At 36.6% G+C, this 22196-nt stretch overlaps 1 protein-coding gene across 2 annotated transcripts; it reads right to left on the bottom strand.

Moving 5' to 3' along the window:
* On the bottom strand, nucleotides 1-22076 carry LOC128031542 (calcipressin-3). 2 transcript variants are annotated; one of them, XM_052619851.1, is made up of 5 exons: nucleotides 21842-22076; nucleotides 20196-20397; nucleotides 5695-5868; nucleotides 4918-5089; nucleotides 1-2791 (listed from the first exon to the last, which is right to left on the bottom strand). In XM_052619851.1, exons 2-5 carry the CDS (start codon nucleotides 20391-20393, stop codon nucleotides 2637-2639), a joined length of 699 nt encoding a protein of 232 aa, XP_052475811.1. In that variant the 5' UTR covers nucleotides 20394-20397; nucleotides 21842-22076; the 3' UTR covers nucleotides 1-2636. The 2 variants fall into 2 exon arrangements, with proteins under 2 accessions (XP_052475811.1, XP_052475812.1); XM_052619852.1 differs by lacking the exons at nucleotides 20196-20397; nucleotides 21842-22076 and adding an exon at nucleotides 15193-15449.
* Nucleotides 22077-22196: the final 120 nt, after the last annotated feature.

Genomic DNA, 22196 nt, shown 5'->3' with positions numbered 1-22196 from the left:
TTTTGTAAATATAACCTGGTTTTAATTTATGATTAATGAAATATGGGTCCAATAAACGTTGTTCACACCCTTAACGGTACTGAATCATAATGGACTTAACGCACATTTGAGAGGTACTTGACGTGGTTGAAATAAACACATTACAACACTTTTTTTCTTTTTTTTTTTTAAGAATCAGTCTATATATATCTTTATTTATATATTTATATGCAAATGAGAAATGAATAACAATCATATTTACACAAACAAAAGCAAGCTAAGAGTCAGAGAAGAGCTCTGCAAAAAAACTAAACAAAGGTTACACTATTTTAAGGTGTCCTTGTTACAGTGTAATTATACATACAGTATAAGTACTGAGTAAAATTAATTAACTACATGTACTTACTATATGGTTAGGGTTAGGATAACTCGCATGTAATTATGCATAGTTAATTGTTATTATATAACGTGTAACAAGGACACCTTAAAATAAAGTTACCAAAAAAAAAAAAAAAAAAGAAACCATACCATACAGGGACACAGACATATAACTGTAAATTATTGCTTCATGTTCATGGGTTTGAACTACAGTTACAGTACAAGACAATATCTATATCTAAACTGAACAGCAACAGTAATATCTGTATACTTCCTTAAAAAAAGAAAAGAAGAAACAAAATCATTTTACTGACACAAAGTAACTGCAACAACAGCCTCAAAGACAGTAAAAATAACAATACATTATGCTGCCAATGACAGGCTTATCTTACAAATTTGCTTGTTGTGTTCATATAGGTCACCTCTTCCTTTTGTCTTAAAGGCTAACACACACAAAACTCAGAGTCCAAAACATTTGTTCATGCTGGTTATCAATAACTCAAAAGAGCGTTGTTCACCATGTTTCTCGCCTTAACACCTGAAAACACAACAGGATGAAACGGGCAAGAGAAAAAGGGCTGCATTCAGAGTGAGATACAAACAGGAAAGACTGCATCTATGGAAAAGTCACAGCATGCAGAAGTACAAAATAAAAAAAGTTAAATTCTGATAGATTTGTTTTCTTTATTACGCTATTTGCTAAAGAAGTCGTTCATCGCTGCAGGATTGGCTTTTAAACAAAACACTTGAAATCTTTTTCTCACATGTAAGCACGGGAGCAAGGCAATTTATAAAGTCACATGAACATCACAGTTATTTCTTTTTAATGTGATTACATCATCATGATATCATATTTCAAAATATGACTGAATATCACTCAATATTTAACTTTTTTCTTTCTTTTCTTTTTTTGTGTGACTAAAATGTGACTTTTTTTTATAAGGCTAATTTAACCACCATCATGACAAACCTCTCTGCAATCCTCAATCCGATGGTCAAACATTGCATCCTACTTCACTGACTGTACATTATTACTAAAACACACTTTAAATGACATTTTCGTCCATCCATTTTCATCTGTTTTTAACATTCTGGTATGAATTAACACAGTGGAGGTTTATGAGTAAATAAGTAAGTGATGACAGAATTTTCATTTTTCTGTGATTTTTTTTATCTGTCAATGCAAAATACACAACTTAACAATTAACCTTGACATGACAGTAGTCAAGTGTTGACACAGTGGTTCTGGGCCAGGTCACTCGGCACACTGTTTTCATTTCCAAACAAACAGGTCAATGTAGATTCAGTAAATCTACAAAGATATGAATAACACTAAACATTCTCAGTGCTTAACAATACACAGTGAGAAGCACACCAAACAGAGATGATGTAAAACCAAGACCCAAATCATGTGCTTTTTCCTAATTGTTTGTCTGGCCTGCAAGTGAATGATGCGCTATACAAGTACAAAATGTTGAACTTTACACCTGACAACTGTTTCTTCCCTTTCCAAGGCCACTCACTCTGAAAGACAGCGATCAGATATGCTTAAAGTTGCTTTAACATAGAGTGTAAAATACGCCAGTAAGCATGCAAAAATGTGTAGTATCAAATACACAGTAAGAATAATACACATCTAACTTATTAAACACCTTCTCGTCAAAACCAACATGACAGAAACACTTCAGGCGACACCTTCGTTCTTACCATTTCCATTAAACAACTCGTCATCCCATTCTAGCATGGTATGAACAGGCATAAATACACACGGGTCACAATCCCAGCGCGCCGCGCGGCACCTCTGCAGGTGTGCCAACCTGACCGTTATGGAGATAAACACGGACACGGCTGTCGAGAGAGAAACGGAGGAACAGAACGGGTCTGCTCCCTTTTTTAAAGCATTATTTTCTTTGATGATCATTTAAAGTGACAAACAGTAACAAAGTTTAAATGCAACCTACTTCTACGACTGTTAAATACAATTACTGCTCTTCTGTGATACAGTACAAAGACTCTAAATGAGGGAATGAAAGTGCTATGATTGTGAGAGGGGGGTTGCAAGCTCATCGGCCCCTGGCTGTCCCGTGAGGCAGCGGTGAGACAGTGTGTTCAGTCCATGAGTCCGGTTCAGAACACCACACGTCACCTGTGCACGGGGCACCACTCCAAATCCATCCATTTCTTAGTTTCGCTTTTTTTGTTATTGAAATAAAGCTTGCCTCTCCCTGGATGAGAGAAAGAGACACAGAGAGAAAAACGTGTAAAATGTGCCAAAGGTTTTAGTTGTAGACTTTCGGGGGACCGTCAGGGCGTCGGGTCTGGACAATCTTGGTTTTTGGCCGGGCTTCTTCCTCTTCCTCATTTTCACTGTCACACACATGGACCACCACGCTAGGAGTGGACTCTGTACCCGCATGCAGCTCGTACTTCTCACCTTCAGAGACAGATAGAAGATGAAGAACTTTTGAATTTAACTGACACACTAAAAAACCATGCAGTTTGTTTCAGAACTCAAGACTTCCTTCCCAGCCAAATATGTCTGGAATTTAGCGATCAACTTTTTTTTTTTTATATATATATATATCATTGGTGTAATCCATTCTGTGGGTAGGACATTTTTAACTTGCCTGAAAACTCGTACAAATATTTTCCCGGACCTTCTACACACGTCATGTTTGCACTGTCTATTGAACCAAATGTTGACCTATTAAATACTGACAACAATCGCAAAAAATTGTTAAACAAGAACTACCCAAGAACAGGAGAAAGAAAAACGTTCTTTTCATTGCTTGGACAAACTGTACACCTAATGTAAACTATGATGTAAAATTAACCCTAAAGCCATAGGAAAATTGTCTGTAATTAATAATAATAATAATAATAATAGTAATAAATAATGTTATACAAAATTAATTTATGCCTCTAGTTCAACACAGGCTATATATAATAGTAATAAATCTATTATTAATAATAATATATATAATAATATCTATCTATCTATCTATCTATCTATCTATCTATCTATCTATCTATCTATCTATCTATCTATCTATCTATCTATCTATCTATCTATCTATCTATCATTAACAACAATAATATACCCTTAAATGTAGAAATTCCATCTAACTAGTTACAATTATCCAGTGGGACAGACTTCACCTCCTTATTGATTTGATCCCATTTACGTCAAATAAACCTAATACTAAGCATGTTTTATCGTATGGACTTGTTGCTATAAGACAACTCTTATGAGCTTCAAAGAGCGTAACAATCCAGGATTAAGTCATATCAAGCCAGATAACTTGATCCAGATATGAAGAATACATTTTTGTGTTATTGTTTTTGCCATCTCTTCTGCATCAGGTTGACATTATGTAAATGAATGTCCAGATAAATGTCCTCTCGCAAAGAAATAATATGATATTTGAAAGCCATTAAAAGTTTATAACTGTTAGTAAAAAAGAGAGCACCACCATTGAGAACACACAAACACTTAGAAACAGAATGATATCCTAATAACGAGCTTTGTCATGGCAGGAAGTCAGTGTGTGTGATGTGATGTGTACCAGCAGGGGGAGCAGACACACACACACACACACACACACACACACACGAGAGGAAAACCCTTTATCTGTTAACTGCTGCCACCCATTACAGTTCAGATTTAAACAAATTTTTATCACATTTACACATTAGTTGATAACATATATTATCTTTTACAATTCAGCATCCTTTTAATATAATTGTAGCCTTCTTGCCACTTTAATTTATAATACAGTAGAGAGATTTCAGGAGATGGTGAAGAAGATGGGATATGCAGTCACATTTAAAAATTTATCAGTGTCATTGAATTTGAAATCAGGGATTATCAACATTTTCCAATTCTGGGACCCCCCCCCCCATATACAATTCTTGAACTTCTCAGTAACACTGCATAATAGCTTTCATGAAAGCACAAATGAACACTAATTGATTGTATTTTAACATTCAATTTTAACATACCTGAAAATAGAAAAGAGTTATTTAAAAGTGTAATAATATTTCAATAGATCACCTTTTTTACTGTATCAAATAAATGCAGCCTCGGTCAAGACATTTTTTCAAATAAATTAAAAATTCTAACACTGATTCTCAGTTTATCATTACATATCCTAGATTCATTGCATCCAGTGCCTGACAGAAATGAACATTTTAAGATCTATATACACTCGAAATAAACCTATAGAAGACACTTACCACATTTGGGAAGTGATAAATATATAGATGTCCTTTAAGATCTTGTTATATTATATAATATCAGTTGACAGCAACCAGCATAACATAAATAAAAAACAAATAAATAAATAAACAAAAAACACTCTTCACAAAAAAGCACAGGCACACTTTTTAAGAAAATATGATAACTCCAAATGCTTTTGGGTCACTTTATCCACTGTTGGTGTGAAAATGAATGTTTGAGTCAGTGAGGATGGTTAGAGAACGTACACTCAGCACAGCTTGTTTGTACGGATGGGAATAGGTGGCATATGCTTGTATGATGACTGTGTGTGTGTCTTGTACCTGGTCCCAGTTTGGCCACAGCACACAGCAGGTCGTAGTTGATCACTGGTGTGGCATCTTCACTCTGGCTCCATCCCACAGGTGGGGACGTAGGTGGAGAGATGAGGTACTGCTTGACAGGTTGAGGTGGGGCAAGGTATGTCTTGTCCACATCGTCCCCTGAGTTCTGCACCTGTGGCCAGAGAGAAAAAAGATGGGGTGGTAAAGCACAAAACAAGACTAAACAATAAAAGAAAAAACGGCTCTAAATTAAATACATCCAAAAACAGCACAGTTCAGTCCCAGATCTAATTGATTTGAAGGAATACTCTCACCATAGTCTGAAGGAAACAGGCTATTCTTTTACTTTTCAAAAGACACACGGTGTCCTAGATCATATCCGCACTTCCACACAGCGAAACACAAATACACAGAATCATTGAGAGGAGTCTGTCTGTGTGTTCTGAATAAAACACACGCAGGATATTTAAAAAATATTTTAAATTGTAGTAATATTTAATAAATCCATCCTTAAAATGAGATTTCAAAGAATTCTTACTGACACCAAACTTTTGAACAGAATTGTATATTTCAGTCTGTATTGGAAATATATCTTTATAGCATTTGAATATAAGGCGTATGGACTAATTTAAGGATGTTTTGTGCTGTTTCGGAGTTTGACCGCTCCTGCATACAGGTTTGGACCAACATCTGGGTGAATTTTAATCAGAATTTGAATTACTGGATGAACTATTCCTTTAATGAAGAATTAAACACAATAAAAAGTAAAGCACTGACCTGTGCGAAGTACAGTTTTAGTTTAGTGCCGTTGAAATCAGATTCATGGAGCTCGATGCGTGCACGCGCAGCAGCCTCTGGAGTGCTAAAGCTGATCCGAACTCTTCTGAAACTCTTGAACATCTGGAAGGTCGTCTGATCATCATAGATCCTGAACAGAGCCTCAAACCGCTCCTGAGGAGAATCACAAACAAAACACAATTCAGAACGGCTCTGGTTTTGCATGAAATAACTTTCATGATTCTGCAGATGTTTTTAGCATCTGTGTTATTATAAAACTAGCATTGTGCTCTCCTGTGCCCTAGAAGCATGGTGCTGATTTGGATGGCCTGAATAGAAGGGGGCAGTTGAAATATGAAGTGTGACCTTTACTGTGCTGATGGAGCAAATAAAGAGAGAACGGTGACAGGAAGCAAATAAAACAAAATGTTAATTCAAGGATACTAAAAAAAGTTTATAGATTTACACCACACATCATCTATATTCATTATACTGATGTGATAAATTGGTGTGGCTTATTAACTGTTGTTATAAATGTGTATTGTTTGATACTGTATGTTTGTTTTGATATAAATTAGATTTTTTGCACTTTTGCGCCAAAGTGCAAAATCTAATATTAATTAGATAACACAAAAGAAAAATTCATAATAAGACAAAAGATCTGATGGTGTTTAATTTCTATGAATAAAACTACAATCTGAATAAACTGAATATTAAATTTTAAGAATAATTTTTGCTGTACATATGCAGCATTGTCCAGTTTGTGTTTGCATTTCCGTCCTTCTGTTCCCACACACAGAGAAGGTTTGTTTTGTATCAAGAGGGGATGTGTCAATCACTAATTCATGCACAGCTTTGAGTGTTTCCTACAGGCGGTGTAGACTTACACACTACCCGGGTGGAAGGAGTGGACATCCGCCTTCTTGACACGCCAGCTTTTTGTGTGTTTGTGTGTATAAGGGAGAGCGTGTGTGGCATGTAAAATGCCTTTTAAGAAGAATGAAAGATAATAAAGATTAACATGCTGACCTGTGCAAAGTAGTTTTAGTTTAGTGATGTTGAAATCAGATTTGTGGAGATAAGGACACATACCGTGATGACCTGCTTTCTACATTAAACTGTAAAATATGAATGCATACATGCATAAATGAATTAAAAGAAAGAAATAAATAAACAAAAATAAAACAAATACTGATAAAAGTATTGATGCAAGGGAACCATAATATTACAATTCTTGCCTATACAAATAAGAAGATAATTATATTAATTGTGTGGTGGATATTAAAAAGATATTCTACTTTGAGAAAAGAAATTAAAAATAATAACTAAAAGGAAAATTCAAATGTACAGTATGAACAATGAATAAGTATTTGGAGTATTTTGATTACATTCTTTTGATTACATATTTTGATTAACAGTATTAGTTAAATAGTTAATTGATTTAATTACTAATTAATTAACAACTTGTTTTTAAAGATTTTTTTTATTTCATATGGTATTAATATGTTGTGCATCCCTAAGAAATTATATTTTAAATATATAAATATATTATTTATCTAATTATGATGGCCCAGCATCAAAAGAGAAGATCTGAGGTTTTTTCTCTCAATGTGCTGCTGGTTGATGGACAGTCAGACACTACAGCTAAACTTCAAAGACCACATCAGCATCCAGTAAACACCAGATACAAACAGTTCACAGGCAGGAGACAGGCCCCTTTTCAAAGCAGCATCGCAGATAAGTGTTCAGGACACTCGTGTGATGTAAGGCCTATGTAACTGTTATGCAACAGCACAGGTGTGTGTGTGTGTTGGTTCACTTCACACCACTTCAAATCACATGTATTTAACACCTTTTACCTGCCTGGAAAGAATAAACAGGTGGCGACACATGAGATCATTGTGGTCTGCTCTGAAGGAGGGCAGAGAGAAACATTTATAACTACTGATGGAAAACTGCAATCTGGAAGGAAAAAAAAACAACTTGCAGACTTTCACACCCCAACAGAACAGAAAATGCAAGAGTTAAAATACTTCATTAGGCTGATTAAAATAATTATACAATATGTTAATTCTTTTTTATCACTTTGAAATTAAAAGAACCATCTAATTCATTTAGTTTTTTTTATTTGAATGCAGCCAAGTGAGAGCAAAATAAAAACTTTCTATTATTTCTCCTGTAATCATTTTTGATGGAATGTTTTGAAGAGGTTTCTATTCCTCTGTGAAAAAAACATGTTAGATTGGTCATGGGCCCTGTGTCTCATCTGTTCGCCTGTTGGCGGCAACATTGCTTAAAAAGTTGTCCTGTGTATCATCAGCCTTAGAATGAGCGAATCATTTGAGAGAGTCAGTAGAGAGAGACAGAGGAGAGTAAAATATATGTGGACTATCCGACTGAAATCTATTGAATTCTTTGTAAACTGCAGGCAAAAACACATGAATGATATATCTTTCTGTCTGTGATATACAATGTACAGTTGTATATACAGCTGACTAAATTCACTCATTTCTGCTCATGCTGCATTCAATATGTAATGAATGGTGAAACATCTGACATGTCTGAGTTCATTTCTACTATCTTTATAATTCTCTAAGACTTGTAAATATAAGAAATTATATAGTAAAGTTTAGTATGGTTTTAGCACTGATTGGTTACTGTGATTTTTTTCTAAACAGAGGAATATTTTTTTTTTTTTATTACAGCCATTGTTGCGAAGTGGACTTAAAAATTAAAAAGAGCAAAACACATACAGTTGCAATCAAAATGATTCAACCCCCTCGACCTGCAAAACATTTTGCAGCGGAGAATAACATTTTATGAAAATAATTCAACAAGGGCAACAGTAAAGTATTAGAGAAAGTTTGTGAATACACTTTTGAGTGATTATGAGAATGAAATATTGATGAATCATGATGAATTTCAAATTGGCTCTAAACATTCATGTTCAAAATTATTCAACCTCCTTTGTGCCAAATCTTTTATTCTTTAAAATCATCAATAAACACTGTCTGTAAGTGTTTAGAAGCTTCTGTCACTTCTCTACTACAGTATTGGCCCATTCCTCGACTGAAAAAGCTTCCAGATTACGGATAATCTTTGGTTTTCACATTGCCACTGCTTTCTTCAAATTCAACCAGATATTTGCAATGAGAATTAAGCCTGGAGACTGAACAGGCCTCTTAAGTTCATTCTAGAACTGATCACTGAACCAAGCAGTAGTAGATTTGGATGTGTACTTTGGGATGACTGTCCTGCAGGAAAGTCCATTGATCATCAGCTTCAGTCTTGGCACCAAAGGCATCACAATTCTTGTCAAAATGACCTGATACTCTTGGATACTTCAACGAATCCATGATGTCCTTCATACAGTCATGACTTCCACTTCCTGCGACAGTAAATAAACCCCATAACAGGACTGATCCACCTCCAAGTTTGAGGATGGAGATGGTGTTCTTCTGCTTATGAGCTTTGCCTTTTTTGCAGCAGACATACCGCTGATCCATGGGCCCAAAAAATTCCTGTTTGGTCACATCACTTCATAAAGCATTCCTCCAGAGCTCCAGGTCTACACAAATGAATTTTAACAAGTCTTTTGTTCTTCTTGATCAAGAATGGTATTCATCAAGATGTCTCAACATGTAGGCCATACTCGTCTAGTGTTCTTCTTACACACTACATTGAAATAGTTTTCCTCCTTTCATCGGGTCATCTTGCAAGTCTTTGGTTGTACATTGCTCGGATGACTCAGATGAACTTACCCTCCGCAGCAGAGGTGACTCTTCCTTTCCTGGGGCGGTCCGCATGTGAGCCAGTTTCTTTGTAGCGGTTGATGGTTTTTGTGACTGCACTTGGGGACAATTTCAAAGTTTTCCCAATTTTTTGGACTGACTGACCTTCATTTCTTAAAGTTATGATGGCCACTTATTTTCCTGTACTTAGCTGCTTTTTTCTTGCCATAATACAAATTCTAACAGTCTATTCAGTAGGACTATCAGCTGTGTATCCACCTGACTTCTGCACAACACAACTGTTGGTCCCAACCCCATTTATAAGGCAAGAAATCACACTTATTAAACCTGACAGGGCACACCTGTGAAGTGAAGACCATTTCAGGTGACTGCCTCTTGAAGCTCATCAAGAGAATGCCAAGAGTGTGCAAAGCAGTAATCAAAGCAAAAGGTGGCTACTTTGAAGAACCTAGAAATATGACATGACATATTGATGCCTTCAGTGTGACTCTACATAGTCATGAAAATAAAGAAAACTCTTTGAATGAGAGGGTGTGTCCAAACTTTTGGTCTGTACTCTATGTATGTATACACACACAGTATTGAAAATACTAGTCAAGAGACTACTGCCTAAATAAATATAGTCAGCTAAATGATTGTGAATATATCACAATGATTTGTATGTGATCACCAGCCCTTGTACACTGCACTGCTCAGTGTACTTATCCTCTTGATCTCATACTAGTCTCCTCAGAAAGTGACTTTAGGACAAGCGGCACACATGTACTCAATATAGAAAGCCACTAAAAAGCTAGAATGTCCCAAGAATCTGGGGCATATGTTGCACTAGGATGCTAGCATGATTTTGGGCTGAGAATAGAACCATAGATAATTAAGAAGATTAATCCGTTAAACGAGTGGGTGATGTTTTTAATTACCCAGCTGATGTTACACAACCCTGATGACTAGCCGCCAATCAAAGAGCCCTTGGGTGAAACAGACTGGAGCAGGATTCAAAGAATCACTGTACTACAACTACAAATTCCTAAATATAGACAAAAACACACACTAAACTCGACAGATGGACAAATTTCATCACATTACCTCACAACTGGTTTCACATAATTCAGCTGCTCATTGTTTGGCCTGTCAGTAAATAATGAGTGAACTTTTGCTGCCTTAAATCAAGGCTTTGTCCAAAAAGTCTGGAAACAGGAGGACCAACCCAGAAAACATAATCTTAATGTTATCATAATGTCACACGAGTCATTCATTCATCCAAGCAACCGCTCTGTGCATGGGGTGCTAACTCACCAGGCACAAAACAGTTTTGCACAAAAAAAGCTGATCCCTGACCTTCAGTGACAGGAAATCTCTGTAAGTGGCAGAAGCAATTCATCACAAGTGCTATAAATGCAGAGGGAACTGTTTTCCCTCAGTGTTATCAGCACTGAGTTTAAAAAAAAAACTAAACAAATGCTGTCACTCTGATTGGCTCTGGTGGAATTGGTGCCATCATTCAGGTCTGTTGTGGTTTTATACTAGAATCAATGGTAGGGAACAAATCCAATTTACAGACCTGATGAAAAAGACCCGGAGGATTTTCCCGAGCTCAGAGATGGGGGCTGTGATATTCATCCCAGAATTGCATGCCCTTATGGGAATTTCGGATATCTGTAAAACCTGTGTTGACTAAGCAGACTGATTTTCCTTCAATATGGAATTCAATCAAGATATTTATAGAATGGTATCTGACAAATGATGAATATGAGAAGCTTGTCTTATTATTATTTTTGTGGTGATTCTCCTTGTATATTACCAAAACTGCACTGACTTGCCAAGCCATGGACTTTACAAGACTCCTGAAAGTGTCCTGTGATATTTGGCGCCAAGACGTTAGCTGCAGATCCTTCATGTCCTTAAGTTGCGAGGTTGAGCCACAGTGGATTAGACCGGTTGGTTCAACACATCCCACAGAATCTCAATCAGATTAACATCTTAAGAAATTTGGAGCTCACCTTGAACTCTTCATTTTCTTTCTTGAAACCATTCCTGAAAAAGTGAGTAGTCTGCACCTACTCAGGCACATTATTAAAATTGTTGCCACATAGACTTCCACCATCGATTAGCCTTGGACAGCCTATACATGCTGTCACTAATTTGTGGTTTGTCCCTCTTCGGGCCATTTTTTGAGTTTTGATAGGTTCTTACAAACGCTGATCAAGAGCACCCAGAAGCCTCGTTGTTTCAGAGATGCTCTGACCCAGTTGTCGGGCCTTGTCAAAGTCACTTAGATCTTTATTCCTGCCCGTTTCTTCTGCACCAACACACTGATTACATGTACTGACCTTCACATGTGACCTTGTTAGAAGATGATTAAGGAGCCTTTTACAAACATACATACGAACCCCAATATACAAGTATCAGAAACACTATTTGCCACCCTATAGAATATAGCTTTTATTCTTTGACCACTGTTGCATAATATGGCGCATTGTCACAACAGTAGATGTGTATTCCCACAAAGGGACTGGCTCTAATGTCCCCATGCGCTGAGGATTCAGGAAGGTTGTTTGAAGTGCTAGGAGAAGGTGCAGACTGTGTCGGCTGGTAACCCGACCCACAGGAAAACAGACACAAGAGGGTGGCCAGCAGCCTTTTGTCTAACGTCATCATTACCTATGAATGCCTTTAACCTTTCAGAGTGACATCTGAGCTCTGCTTGTGCACTTGGGTTACAGATGTATCTAACCTCCCTCCTCCATCCATCTTTTGGTTTCATCCATCTATCAGTCCATCTAAGATGAGTGAAGAGAGAGAGAAAGAGTGAGAGTCATACAGTCCTAGCATGGCTATTGCAGGGCTATATCTCAGGCTGCAGGCTTCAGCCTCCCCACCTGCCAAAGGTCAGATCCTGTTACCTACCTGAGCAGAACCTGATCCAGCTATGCTTCAGCCTTGTGCTACCTTCAGTTTTAGCTGTCACTCATTCTTGCAGCTAGAGTGCCATTTGTTCCAACATCTACTCTAGACAGAGATGAATCTGCTAGGTCGATAAATTGGGCATTAATTCGCCAATTTGAGAATACTAGAATTTGATTTTAGTTAGTCCAAAATCAAAATCTGTAAAAAAATGTTTCATTTTTCTAGCTCTTGAACAAATGAATTTGAGTATATGCATCCTAATCATTAATTTAAAAGTTATACATTTTTTTTTCTTCTTTTTGACAGTAATAAGGAATTATTCTTTCATAAAAACGATTACATTTTTGTGTTTATGTATATCCCTTTATTTATTTATTTAAGTGTTTTATGTTTTTGTTGTTGTTTTTTGAACAATTTTTAAATACTGCTTTTTTTTTTTTCATTACGAACATGATTATTTCTCCCTAAAAAATATAATTCAGAAATTAACAATATGCTCATTACAAATTAGGTGTATTCAAAACATTAACAGGGCACAATAAAATTAGCATCATGTTACTGACCTATTGATTAAAGTGGGTGTGAAATGCTATTTCATGCATACTGAGTTTTTTACACTGTTAAAGAGTTGGATTCCCATGCTAAACATGGACAAAGTTTCAAAAATTAAGTTGTACGTTTGAAGGAGTATTTCTGTTCCAAAAATACTCCTTGTCGTGACCATTATTACCTGTAATTTAGCTTTCTTGCAAAGAGCTATACAGCATACTTATTGTAAGGAAAGCCTCTCATGGGAGCCACTGGGGTTAAATGCTTTGCTTAATGGCACATGGAGTAGATCTGTCACTTCAGAACTCTTCAATTCCTGTGTCACTTCGGCTTGAAAACAAACCTAGATCACTGACTGCCATGCAACCACCTTTCAGTGACATGCAGATCACAGATGGCTAAAAAGACAGAATAAACAAACAAAAAACATTGAATGGTGGCAAGTTCTGACAGCTTCAATGCACACTAACTCTACTGATCATGCCTGATGGATATTCACTCCTGCTTAAGGGAATCAGTGCAAAGTAAAATACAAACACACCAAAATCCAGTAAAACTTTAAAAGTCACATGTTTATCGCTTCAAAAAACATGACATCAATGTGTTAGAGGGGACGTGTATGTGTGCGGTTATGCGTGAATGTTGAGAGTCCTGCCCATAACCTTCAGATTGAATGTGCTGATGTCTGCATATTTTCCATAGCACATCATTTTCCACTGAACACACACACACACACACACACACACACACACGCACACATATTGTAGGCCACACCTGTTCCAATGAATGCACTCAGATCCCAGTTGTTCCACTAACAAGTCTGACAAATGTAGATGAAAAGTTAACCAACTGTGTGAACCTATCCGTCATTTTACCAGTTAAAGCTTCATATGACTACATTATCTATTTCTAACACACCTTCAGTGAATTTTCAATGCTCCTGTCCAATGAGAATTCCAGAGCAAATACTAAATGAATAAACATTGAGCACCAGATAAAAAAGAAAAAGAAAAAAACAAAACCAAGCTGTCGTGCAGAGATCAGTGTAATCAGTGACTGTAGCCCACGTGCTGTATTTTATAATCTCCTGTGCACTCAAACCGAGCCAAAAACCCAGATTAGAACCAATACACACAATTTTCTTAATACATTTTTTAAGTTGTGTTCTTTCCCTCCTGTCTTTTCTCACTCAGAAACACTGCAGGGAAAGCAGAGCCATTGCAGCCTCTGCAGTAACTGCACAAACACCTGTCTTTTTGTCTGAGTGCCCCTCTATTTGCAGTTTATGGCACAGAAACACTGACCAAACATGGAAAACAAATAAACTAGGTTGACAACTTGACACTGCATGCTCATTGGCACTTATTTAATTTAGTATCATATGCCTCCTTTGCCACTCATTTGAGCAATTGTCAGAAACACCATACATGCATTTCCATCCAAAACATTTGAGCATTTGCTCGCTTGTTTAAGTGAGTCAAGATGTAACAGAAAGGTGCTAGAAAGGTGCAGACTTGTATGTACCTACAAATACAGTCCTAAATATTGAATCTATGATTCCTGACTTGTAAATGCCTCTTTGCATTTTCGATGTTGCACACTGTAGAAAACTGCACTGGCTCATGCCAGAATACATAGTGTGTGTCTGAGAGCCCTACTTCTGGACAAATTCCAAATGAGGAATTCTAACAAATACTATATGCAATTTGAGTGCCATTATCAATTACAAAACAAACTAAGTTTTATCATTGATTATCACAGTATGGTGGGTGTATGTGTGCAGTAAGCCCCCCTACCCCACCCCCAAAAAAATGAAAAGGGAGATGTTAGGAATAATGTAATGGACTGACAGTTTTTGAGCATACAATGAAAGTGAAACAGCTCTCATTCTGCTCCAAAGAAGACAAAAGAAAGTCAAACAGGGTTTGGAACAACATGAAGGTGAGTAAATGATTACATAATTGTCATTTATGGTTTGAACTAACCCTTTAAGCATGTAACTTAAAGTGTCCATACAAACGGGTGGCGCAGCCCGTCTGGAGCTGCTCCGCATCGAGGGTCGTTCAGAGCATTGACGCCATCGGTGCGCATGCAGCAGAATGTTAATGTGAACTGCGGATTCATTGAGAAAAAAATCCAGCGATGAGAAGCAATGAATTGTTGCGTGCAACGTCACACAGACCGCGCTCATGCAGTGAAAGCGCTCCTCGCGCACAGACACAGACCGTTCATAAACAGCGTGCATCTATTATTTTCTTCTGTATTCGTTTATTTATAGATAAACTTGTAGTACCTGCATTTTGTCGGACGTAAACACCTCAGTGTCTACATCGCAGGCGATGAGCGTCAACATCTCCAGTTTCATGTTTATCGATGGCATTCCCTCTTTTGCAGCTTGTAAAAAAATAAAGAAAGAAATTTGGTCTTTTATACCCTATTCTTATTTTCTTTCTCTTCCTTTTGTATCTGTGCGGCTTTTTGAGACTGAAAGTCTTTGGTGTGCTTGGAGAGCTGACGGACTCAAACTCTCTTGCTGACTCTGACTGTGAGATGCTGTTGTGTGAGCGCGTGAAGGCTTCTCAGTGCTCAGGCTCATCCCTACTGACCAATCAGAGCGCTCATCCGCCACATTGACGTCACCATCTTCGATTGATTCTCTATTCCGATGTGCAGACGGCGCGCTCTTCGGAGAAGCGAACTCAGAGCGCCGCAGATCGGTTGGGTTTACCAACAAACTATGCAGTCATTGTTGTCCTGCTTTTTCTGATGTGTAACTTTACATTACAGTACGGGAAATAGTTCCAGGTGCCACAGAGAACACAGAGACCTCGAAAGACTCTTAAGGAAGACAAAACAAAAGGTTCGGGATTCTTGAAAATTTTAAATAGGCTAAGTTAATTCTAAGTATTATGTAAATGTAATCATAATATATTTAATAGTGTTTTGAAATTTAAAGTTACCATATGCCCGTGACGTGAACAAAAGTCGCATACTTTGCAACACAGTGTTGTTTTAAAGGAAATATCCATAAATCCAATGTCCTGCAGAAAATTACCATTACCCTTTTCCCTTTTCACTGACTTTTTCTTACACTGTCTCTTTAAAATTTTACCATAAATTGCTTTCAGACATAAAACACTAATTAAACCATTGTTATTATTCAATCACACACATCAAAATAAAGCACTCCCACACTTGTATTTCAAACAAAACATGATGAAACTCTCTTAAGTGCACTGAAGGAATATTCTAGATGACAATTTGTGCAAGAGACTATGCTTTGAAGGATCATTCTCAGAACACACAGACACACACAGCATTGCAGAGACACTGCACCACCATGACTTACAATTGTACATGAGTAAAGACTGCCAGTCTACCTCTCTCATGTGTTGCCATACCAGCCCCTGGCACTTCTGCAGCTATCACAAACTAGGGCAAGCTATTTATATCACAAAGAGAAAAATGATAGAGAGAGATTCAGAGAAAGATGAGAGAGAGAGAGTTCAGGTGCAGGAGAGTGCAGGCACTAAAGAGGAGTAGAAAGTGATGCAGCAGATATGGGATGGATGCAGAAGAGATGGATTTAAAAGAAAGCTGCAAGTCAGGTAATATGACAGACAGGCTGAAATAAAAGGATAACTGAAAAGATAAATAATCAAAAAGCAGCATGTAGAAAATAAAGGTAAAAAGGATACAAAACAGATCAGTTTACAGTATTTCCAATGCACTGGAGTTTTCCACTCTGGAACTTGTTTATACACAACACCAAAATGTCCCCTATATGTCATTGAGCCACATAATGTCCTGAATAATAACAGCATGATATTCTCATTATGCTCTTCGCAAATTCTTTTTCATCAACGGGTCAGCAGCAGGCCCATGGACTGCTCACCACAGCACTGAAATGAGCAATGCAGTATATCTATTTATGATCTTATTATATAATAAATAATCTACGGATGTGTCATTTAAGGAGGTGGTTTTGCTTTAGGACCCAAGTTTTACATTGGATATCAAGTGGTGACCCAACACAGCAGCAAAACTGTTTATTGTACAAAATGAACAAAAATGTTGTTAAAATCAAAGTGAAGTGCAATGGCCCAACAACAGGCAAAACTATTAACATGATAAAAAAAAAGGATAAGACAACATGCAACATGGAACAAATACTGGGCCAAATGTTGTTTTAGTATCAACTGTAACTTAAAGAAAGAATCCTGAAACAAATGTATTGGGGTTTCCACAAAAAATATTAAGCAGCACAACTGTTTTCAACATAGATAATAATAAGAAATGTTTCATGAGAATCAAATCAGCATACTAGAATGATTTCTGAAGATTCATGTGACACAAGACCAAAAATATAGCTTTGCCATCACAAGAATATCAAATCCATCATTCTCAACAACCTGATCTCTTGGGTGAGTTTATAAAGAGATTATTTATAGACTCTAATCTAAGAATACATGTTTCGACTCTCACTTGAAGAGTCTCAGTGCTGAGGCAGGCAGCAGGATTTTGACACTGCACAGCACAGTGGACAGAGAGGGGAGGAGAGGTCGCGAGTCGAGTTGAGGCACGTGCCACCAAAGCAGGTCAACAGTCTTAATGAAACAACAACGCCAGACTGCCAGACGCAACCAAATTAAAGACTCATGAAAAGTGTTTTTGTGTGTGTGTGTGTGTGTGTGTGTATGCATATGTGCAAGAAGGAACAGAAAGCTTCTCTTGTGCCAGTCACACAAAGTAAATGAGAATTTGTGAGTGGGTGGGTTCGGTGTGTCTGTGAAAGCTCTGGTTTCTGAAGCAGCTGTTTGCCAACAGAGATGCTCACAGTTCAACCCAAAGACACAGATCACATTCAGTCTATCTCAAGAGCTGAAGGTAAAGAGCGTTTCTGTGTTTTTCAAACAGAAAGAGAGACAGAGCCCTTTTTAGTCCTCAGGGATGTGTACAATACATTCACTTCAACTGTGAGGTGTTTTGACAAGAAAGAAATGTGATTTCAAATACCCGTCTCTAGATAAATGGTACAAAGGGATTGCCAAAATATCATTTCACTGTCACTCACAGTTTCATGGCGGCTCTGGATAACTGCACTCATTAGTACAAGACACACACAATCTTCAGGGCAGTACACAGGGTCACAGAGTGAAAGGCATTATGGGTAACCTCTAGTCTTACTGTTTTATCCATCTTTTTTACCCTCAGGATAATGAACCAAATATACTATTCAAATACACAAAATGAACCAACGTTCATAGTCAAAAAGCACTCACACAATAACAAAGACATAAGCAACGCTTTTACTAGTATTAATAACAAACACCCGGCAATTTTGTCTAAGCCTCAGTTGTACTCATTAACAGGTCATGAATGCATATAAGTGTAGCAATATTACTGGCCAGCTGAACGTACAAAGTAATTATGGCATAAAAAAAATAATTTTCATTAAAAAAAAAGGAAAAATAATTATATGAAAAAATATGAACTAACAAATGTATGGCAGTGAAAAAAGACCATTTATTAAACCTACTGTACTTGGAAAATCTTTTACTAAATGGTTCCTTACTTCTTCAAAACAAGACAAAACATTCCAAGAATGTTGAAGGGATGTTTGTGTGACAACCTAATAGGAACCTATACAAAATATTTTCTTATGGTTATTTTTAGGTTTTATTTATACTACCGTTTAAAAATCCGGGTCATAAAGAGATGAAGTAAGAAATCAATAATTATTATTTTTATATATATATATATTTTATAATACAGAGTAAAGACTTTTATTTCTTTTGAATGTGTGATTTTGGAAGTCTAGATGTGAACAAGTGACCGTGCAGACATTTAGAATGTTACTGTGATGAGTGTAACTGTGTCACAGTTACAAAAGATTTATATTTCAAATAAATGCTGTTCTACTGAACATAAATCATTTTTCTTGAGCAGTAAATCGGGATATGAGAATGACTTCTGAAGGATCATGTGTCACTGTATAAAAACAACAACAACCAAAAAAAAAAAAAACTTTGAACAGTAATCTAAGCAAAAACAACCTGTTCCTAAATTCTTGGATTTCTGGTCTCAGAACCCTGAAATAATTAACAATCACCGCACAAAATGATGGCTGGGCATGCAAGATCAGTATGCAAGGACATGTAGGCAGGAAAAATATTATTATTTCTGAAGATAAAAATGTGGAGAGGTCAAGCAAACCCTCTATGTCAGAAAACCGTTCCCCGATCATTTCAGTCTGACCTTCACATTTTGTACAGCACATTTCAGAACAAGTTGCCTTGTGTCACAACATAATGCTTTATAATGATGCAGTTGTTTAAAACATGGGAAAATAAAAACCTTAACTAATATTATAAATGGACCTCAGGGGGGAAAAAGTATCAAATGCATGATATGATGCCAAGAGATCAAGACAAAGAACAAGTAGAGACTAGGCTGAAAATAAGGAAGCAGGTTTTAGTTCTACTGCTGAGTGTGTTCACAAACAAGATGTTCATTTATGTTCCCAACACAACAATTAGGTATTCAGGTTTAATATTTTCAGAGAAGCACAAGAGGTTTTCAGAAGGAAGCAGGTACGCTCTATTTTAAGCCAGTGACCTGAGTGACTCTGCTCTCTCGCTGCTGGGAAATCACATCTCTGCTTATCTCCTCTACCACAGGGGAAGTAAAAGCTCTTCTCAGTCCCTGTCACTCCTCAGGTAAAAGGTTACAGCTTCAACAGGCAGCAAAAATATTCCATGAACGCTGAGGCAATGCAGTGTGAACGTCAGATGTTGTCCTCGGGGCCTTAAAGTGCTGGGCTTCTGAATGTAGGTTAAAATGTACTGCTCACAAGACCTCCATTAGCTTTGAACATGCCCGATTTGGAAAACTAGAGTTTTTCTGACAAAGACCAAGACACCTAGCAAGCACTCAAAGCCTGTGGAACGGAGTGTGTTGTGTGGGAGAGAAAGCCTTTTACCCCACAATGCCTCATCTCAAGCTCAGATAGACCCTTAAAGGAATTCAAGCAAAAATGAACGTCTTTCCAAACCTGTATGAATTTTCTTTCTTGGAAAATATATTTTGAAGAACTGTTTTTGTCCATACAATGTTAGTGAGGTCCAAAACGACAATGACTTGATAATGGAAAAAAGAAAAACACTTTTGGTAACAGAATTTTATTTTTTTGGGGGTGAACTTTTGTATAAACGTACTGCTTCTCCTTAAGCTGTTTTTTTTTTTTTTTTACTATGCAAATGGGAACAGAAATATTTTTTTTACATTTGTTCTCACCCTCTGCCTGTCCTCCTCGAACACGGCCTCATGCACACTGCAGGCAAACAGAGCTGTAGGTAGATCACTCAAGTCCATCATCTCCTCGGAGTCTTCCTCAATCTCTCCGAATGCCATCTCTTCTTCATCATCCTCTTCGGGATCGCTGCTGTGACCCTCTGAGCTGTTGCTCCACAATTTCCAACCCCCACGCATCATTCCACTGCCCCACCAGAAGACAGCATTAGAACAAATGAAATGACACAATCCAGTCGAAATGTTGAGGCAATCAAGGATATATTTTTTGGTATGGGTAAAACACTTATAAAAGAGAAAATGCCATAAAAACATCATAAAAGTATTCCATGTGATCTGTGTGATATTGTTCATGATGTGAAACCATGATCTGTGAATGCTGGTTTTTGCAATACATTTGCAGCGTTTACTAAAGATCTGATGACTGATAATCTGACAGGAAGGTGATTATTAATAACAATGACCATGTGGCAATATATATATATATATATATATATATATATATATAAATATATATATATATATAGACACACACACACACGCACACACACACATACATATATATATATATATATATATATATATATATATATACACACAAATATATATATTTTTTTTAATATATATAATTTTTTTTGGGTCTTTCCACTATCCTTGAACCACTAGGTTTTACGTATTTGTCAGCCAGAGGTTTTTAATCATTTGATTGAGATATATATATATATATATATATATATATATATATATATATATATATATATATATATATATATATATATATATATATTGGCTGACAAACATGTAAAACCTAGTGATTTCAGTTCACTAATTACAGTTAATAAATCATAAATAATCAGTAAAAAAATAATAAATAATAAATAATCAGTAAATAAATTACAGTTAATGGTTTTTGGGGCTGTAATGTGATCCTTGAATACAGTCTTTTAATACAATTTAATGATTCTTGTTCTAAACATACCTGATAAGATTTTTTTTGTTTTATGCTATTGTTACACTGAATGACATTTGTTGGGTGTCTTCAGTAAATCATGGTAAAAATGTATGATAGTAATTATTATTATTTATTTATTTTTTTTTGTTCAGAAAAATGCTTCATTTATAAAACTATCAGCGTGAACATCTTGCCTCATTTTGTGTTTGACACAGAAAGAAAGTCATAATGTTTGGGAATGTCATGAAAGGTGACTTGATACACAATGTAAAGTGAACGTGCCTAACTTTCAGATTTCAGATGCTGGGTGGTATAGCGCCATCGACTGGCCGTTACACGACTACATTGTGTATATTATGAGTGTAATCTTATTATAATCGTGTCTAAAATAGAAAGTGTGTTCGCTAACCTGAACAGGATGCAAAGGTGTGATGCGTATTGCATATTCATAGCGATAAAAATGAATAATATACACATAATAACAGAACATCGCTGTTGCTCTACATTTCATAACAAACCGATTAGCATGCTTAAAAGGTAAAGATGACATTGACAGCATTATTGTAGTAAACATACTTGTCTATTAATTCTGCACTTTTATTTGACGAAAAAATTTCAAAACAAGTAAATCAGAGTCAAATATAATACCATAATAATGTAAGTTTTATAGCTCACTTACCAGTAATCTTTGCAACCGTTTCGAAATCGATGCCTGGGCAAGAGGCCATCCACTTTTAGATCCGCGGCACATACACTTTAATACAACGATGAAATAATGTTAATCTGAATTAGAAATACGTATTTTCATTTAAACAGTAAATTCGTCGAATGCTATCAAAACGACAAGTGACAGTGAGCACCAATGACATTTAGGTTTATCTCATGATCAGCCAATCGGCTTCGAGCTCGCGGAAGATTGACAGCAGGGATCGATGACGTGTGACAGAGGACTTAACCTGCCCTTTTTGGTATATCACATCAGAAATCGTTATGGATTATCTTTGACATATTAATTTTAACCACATTAATTAACT

Source organism: Carassius gibelio, chromosome A17 (genome assembly GCF_023724105.1).
Source record: "Carassius gibelio isolate Cgi1373 ecotype wild population from Czech Republic chromosome A17, carGib1.2-hapl.c, whole genome shotgun sequence".
NCBI lineage: Eukaryota > Metazoa > Chordata > Actinopteri > Cypriniformes > Cyprinidae > Carassius > Carassius gibelio.
This window is presented reverse-complemented; position numbering and strand designations above follow the sequence as displayed.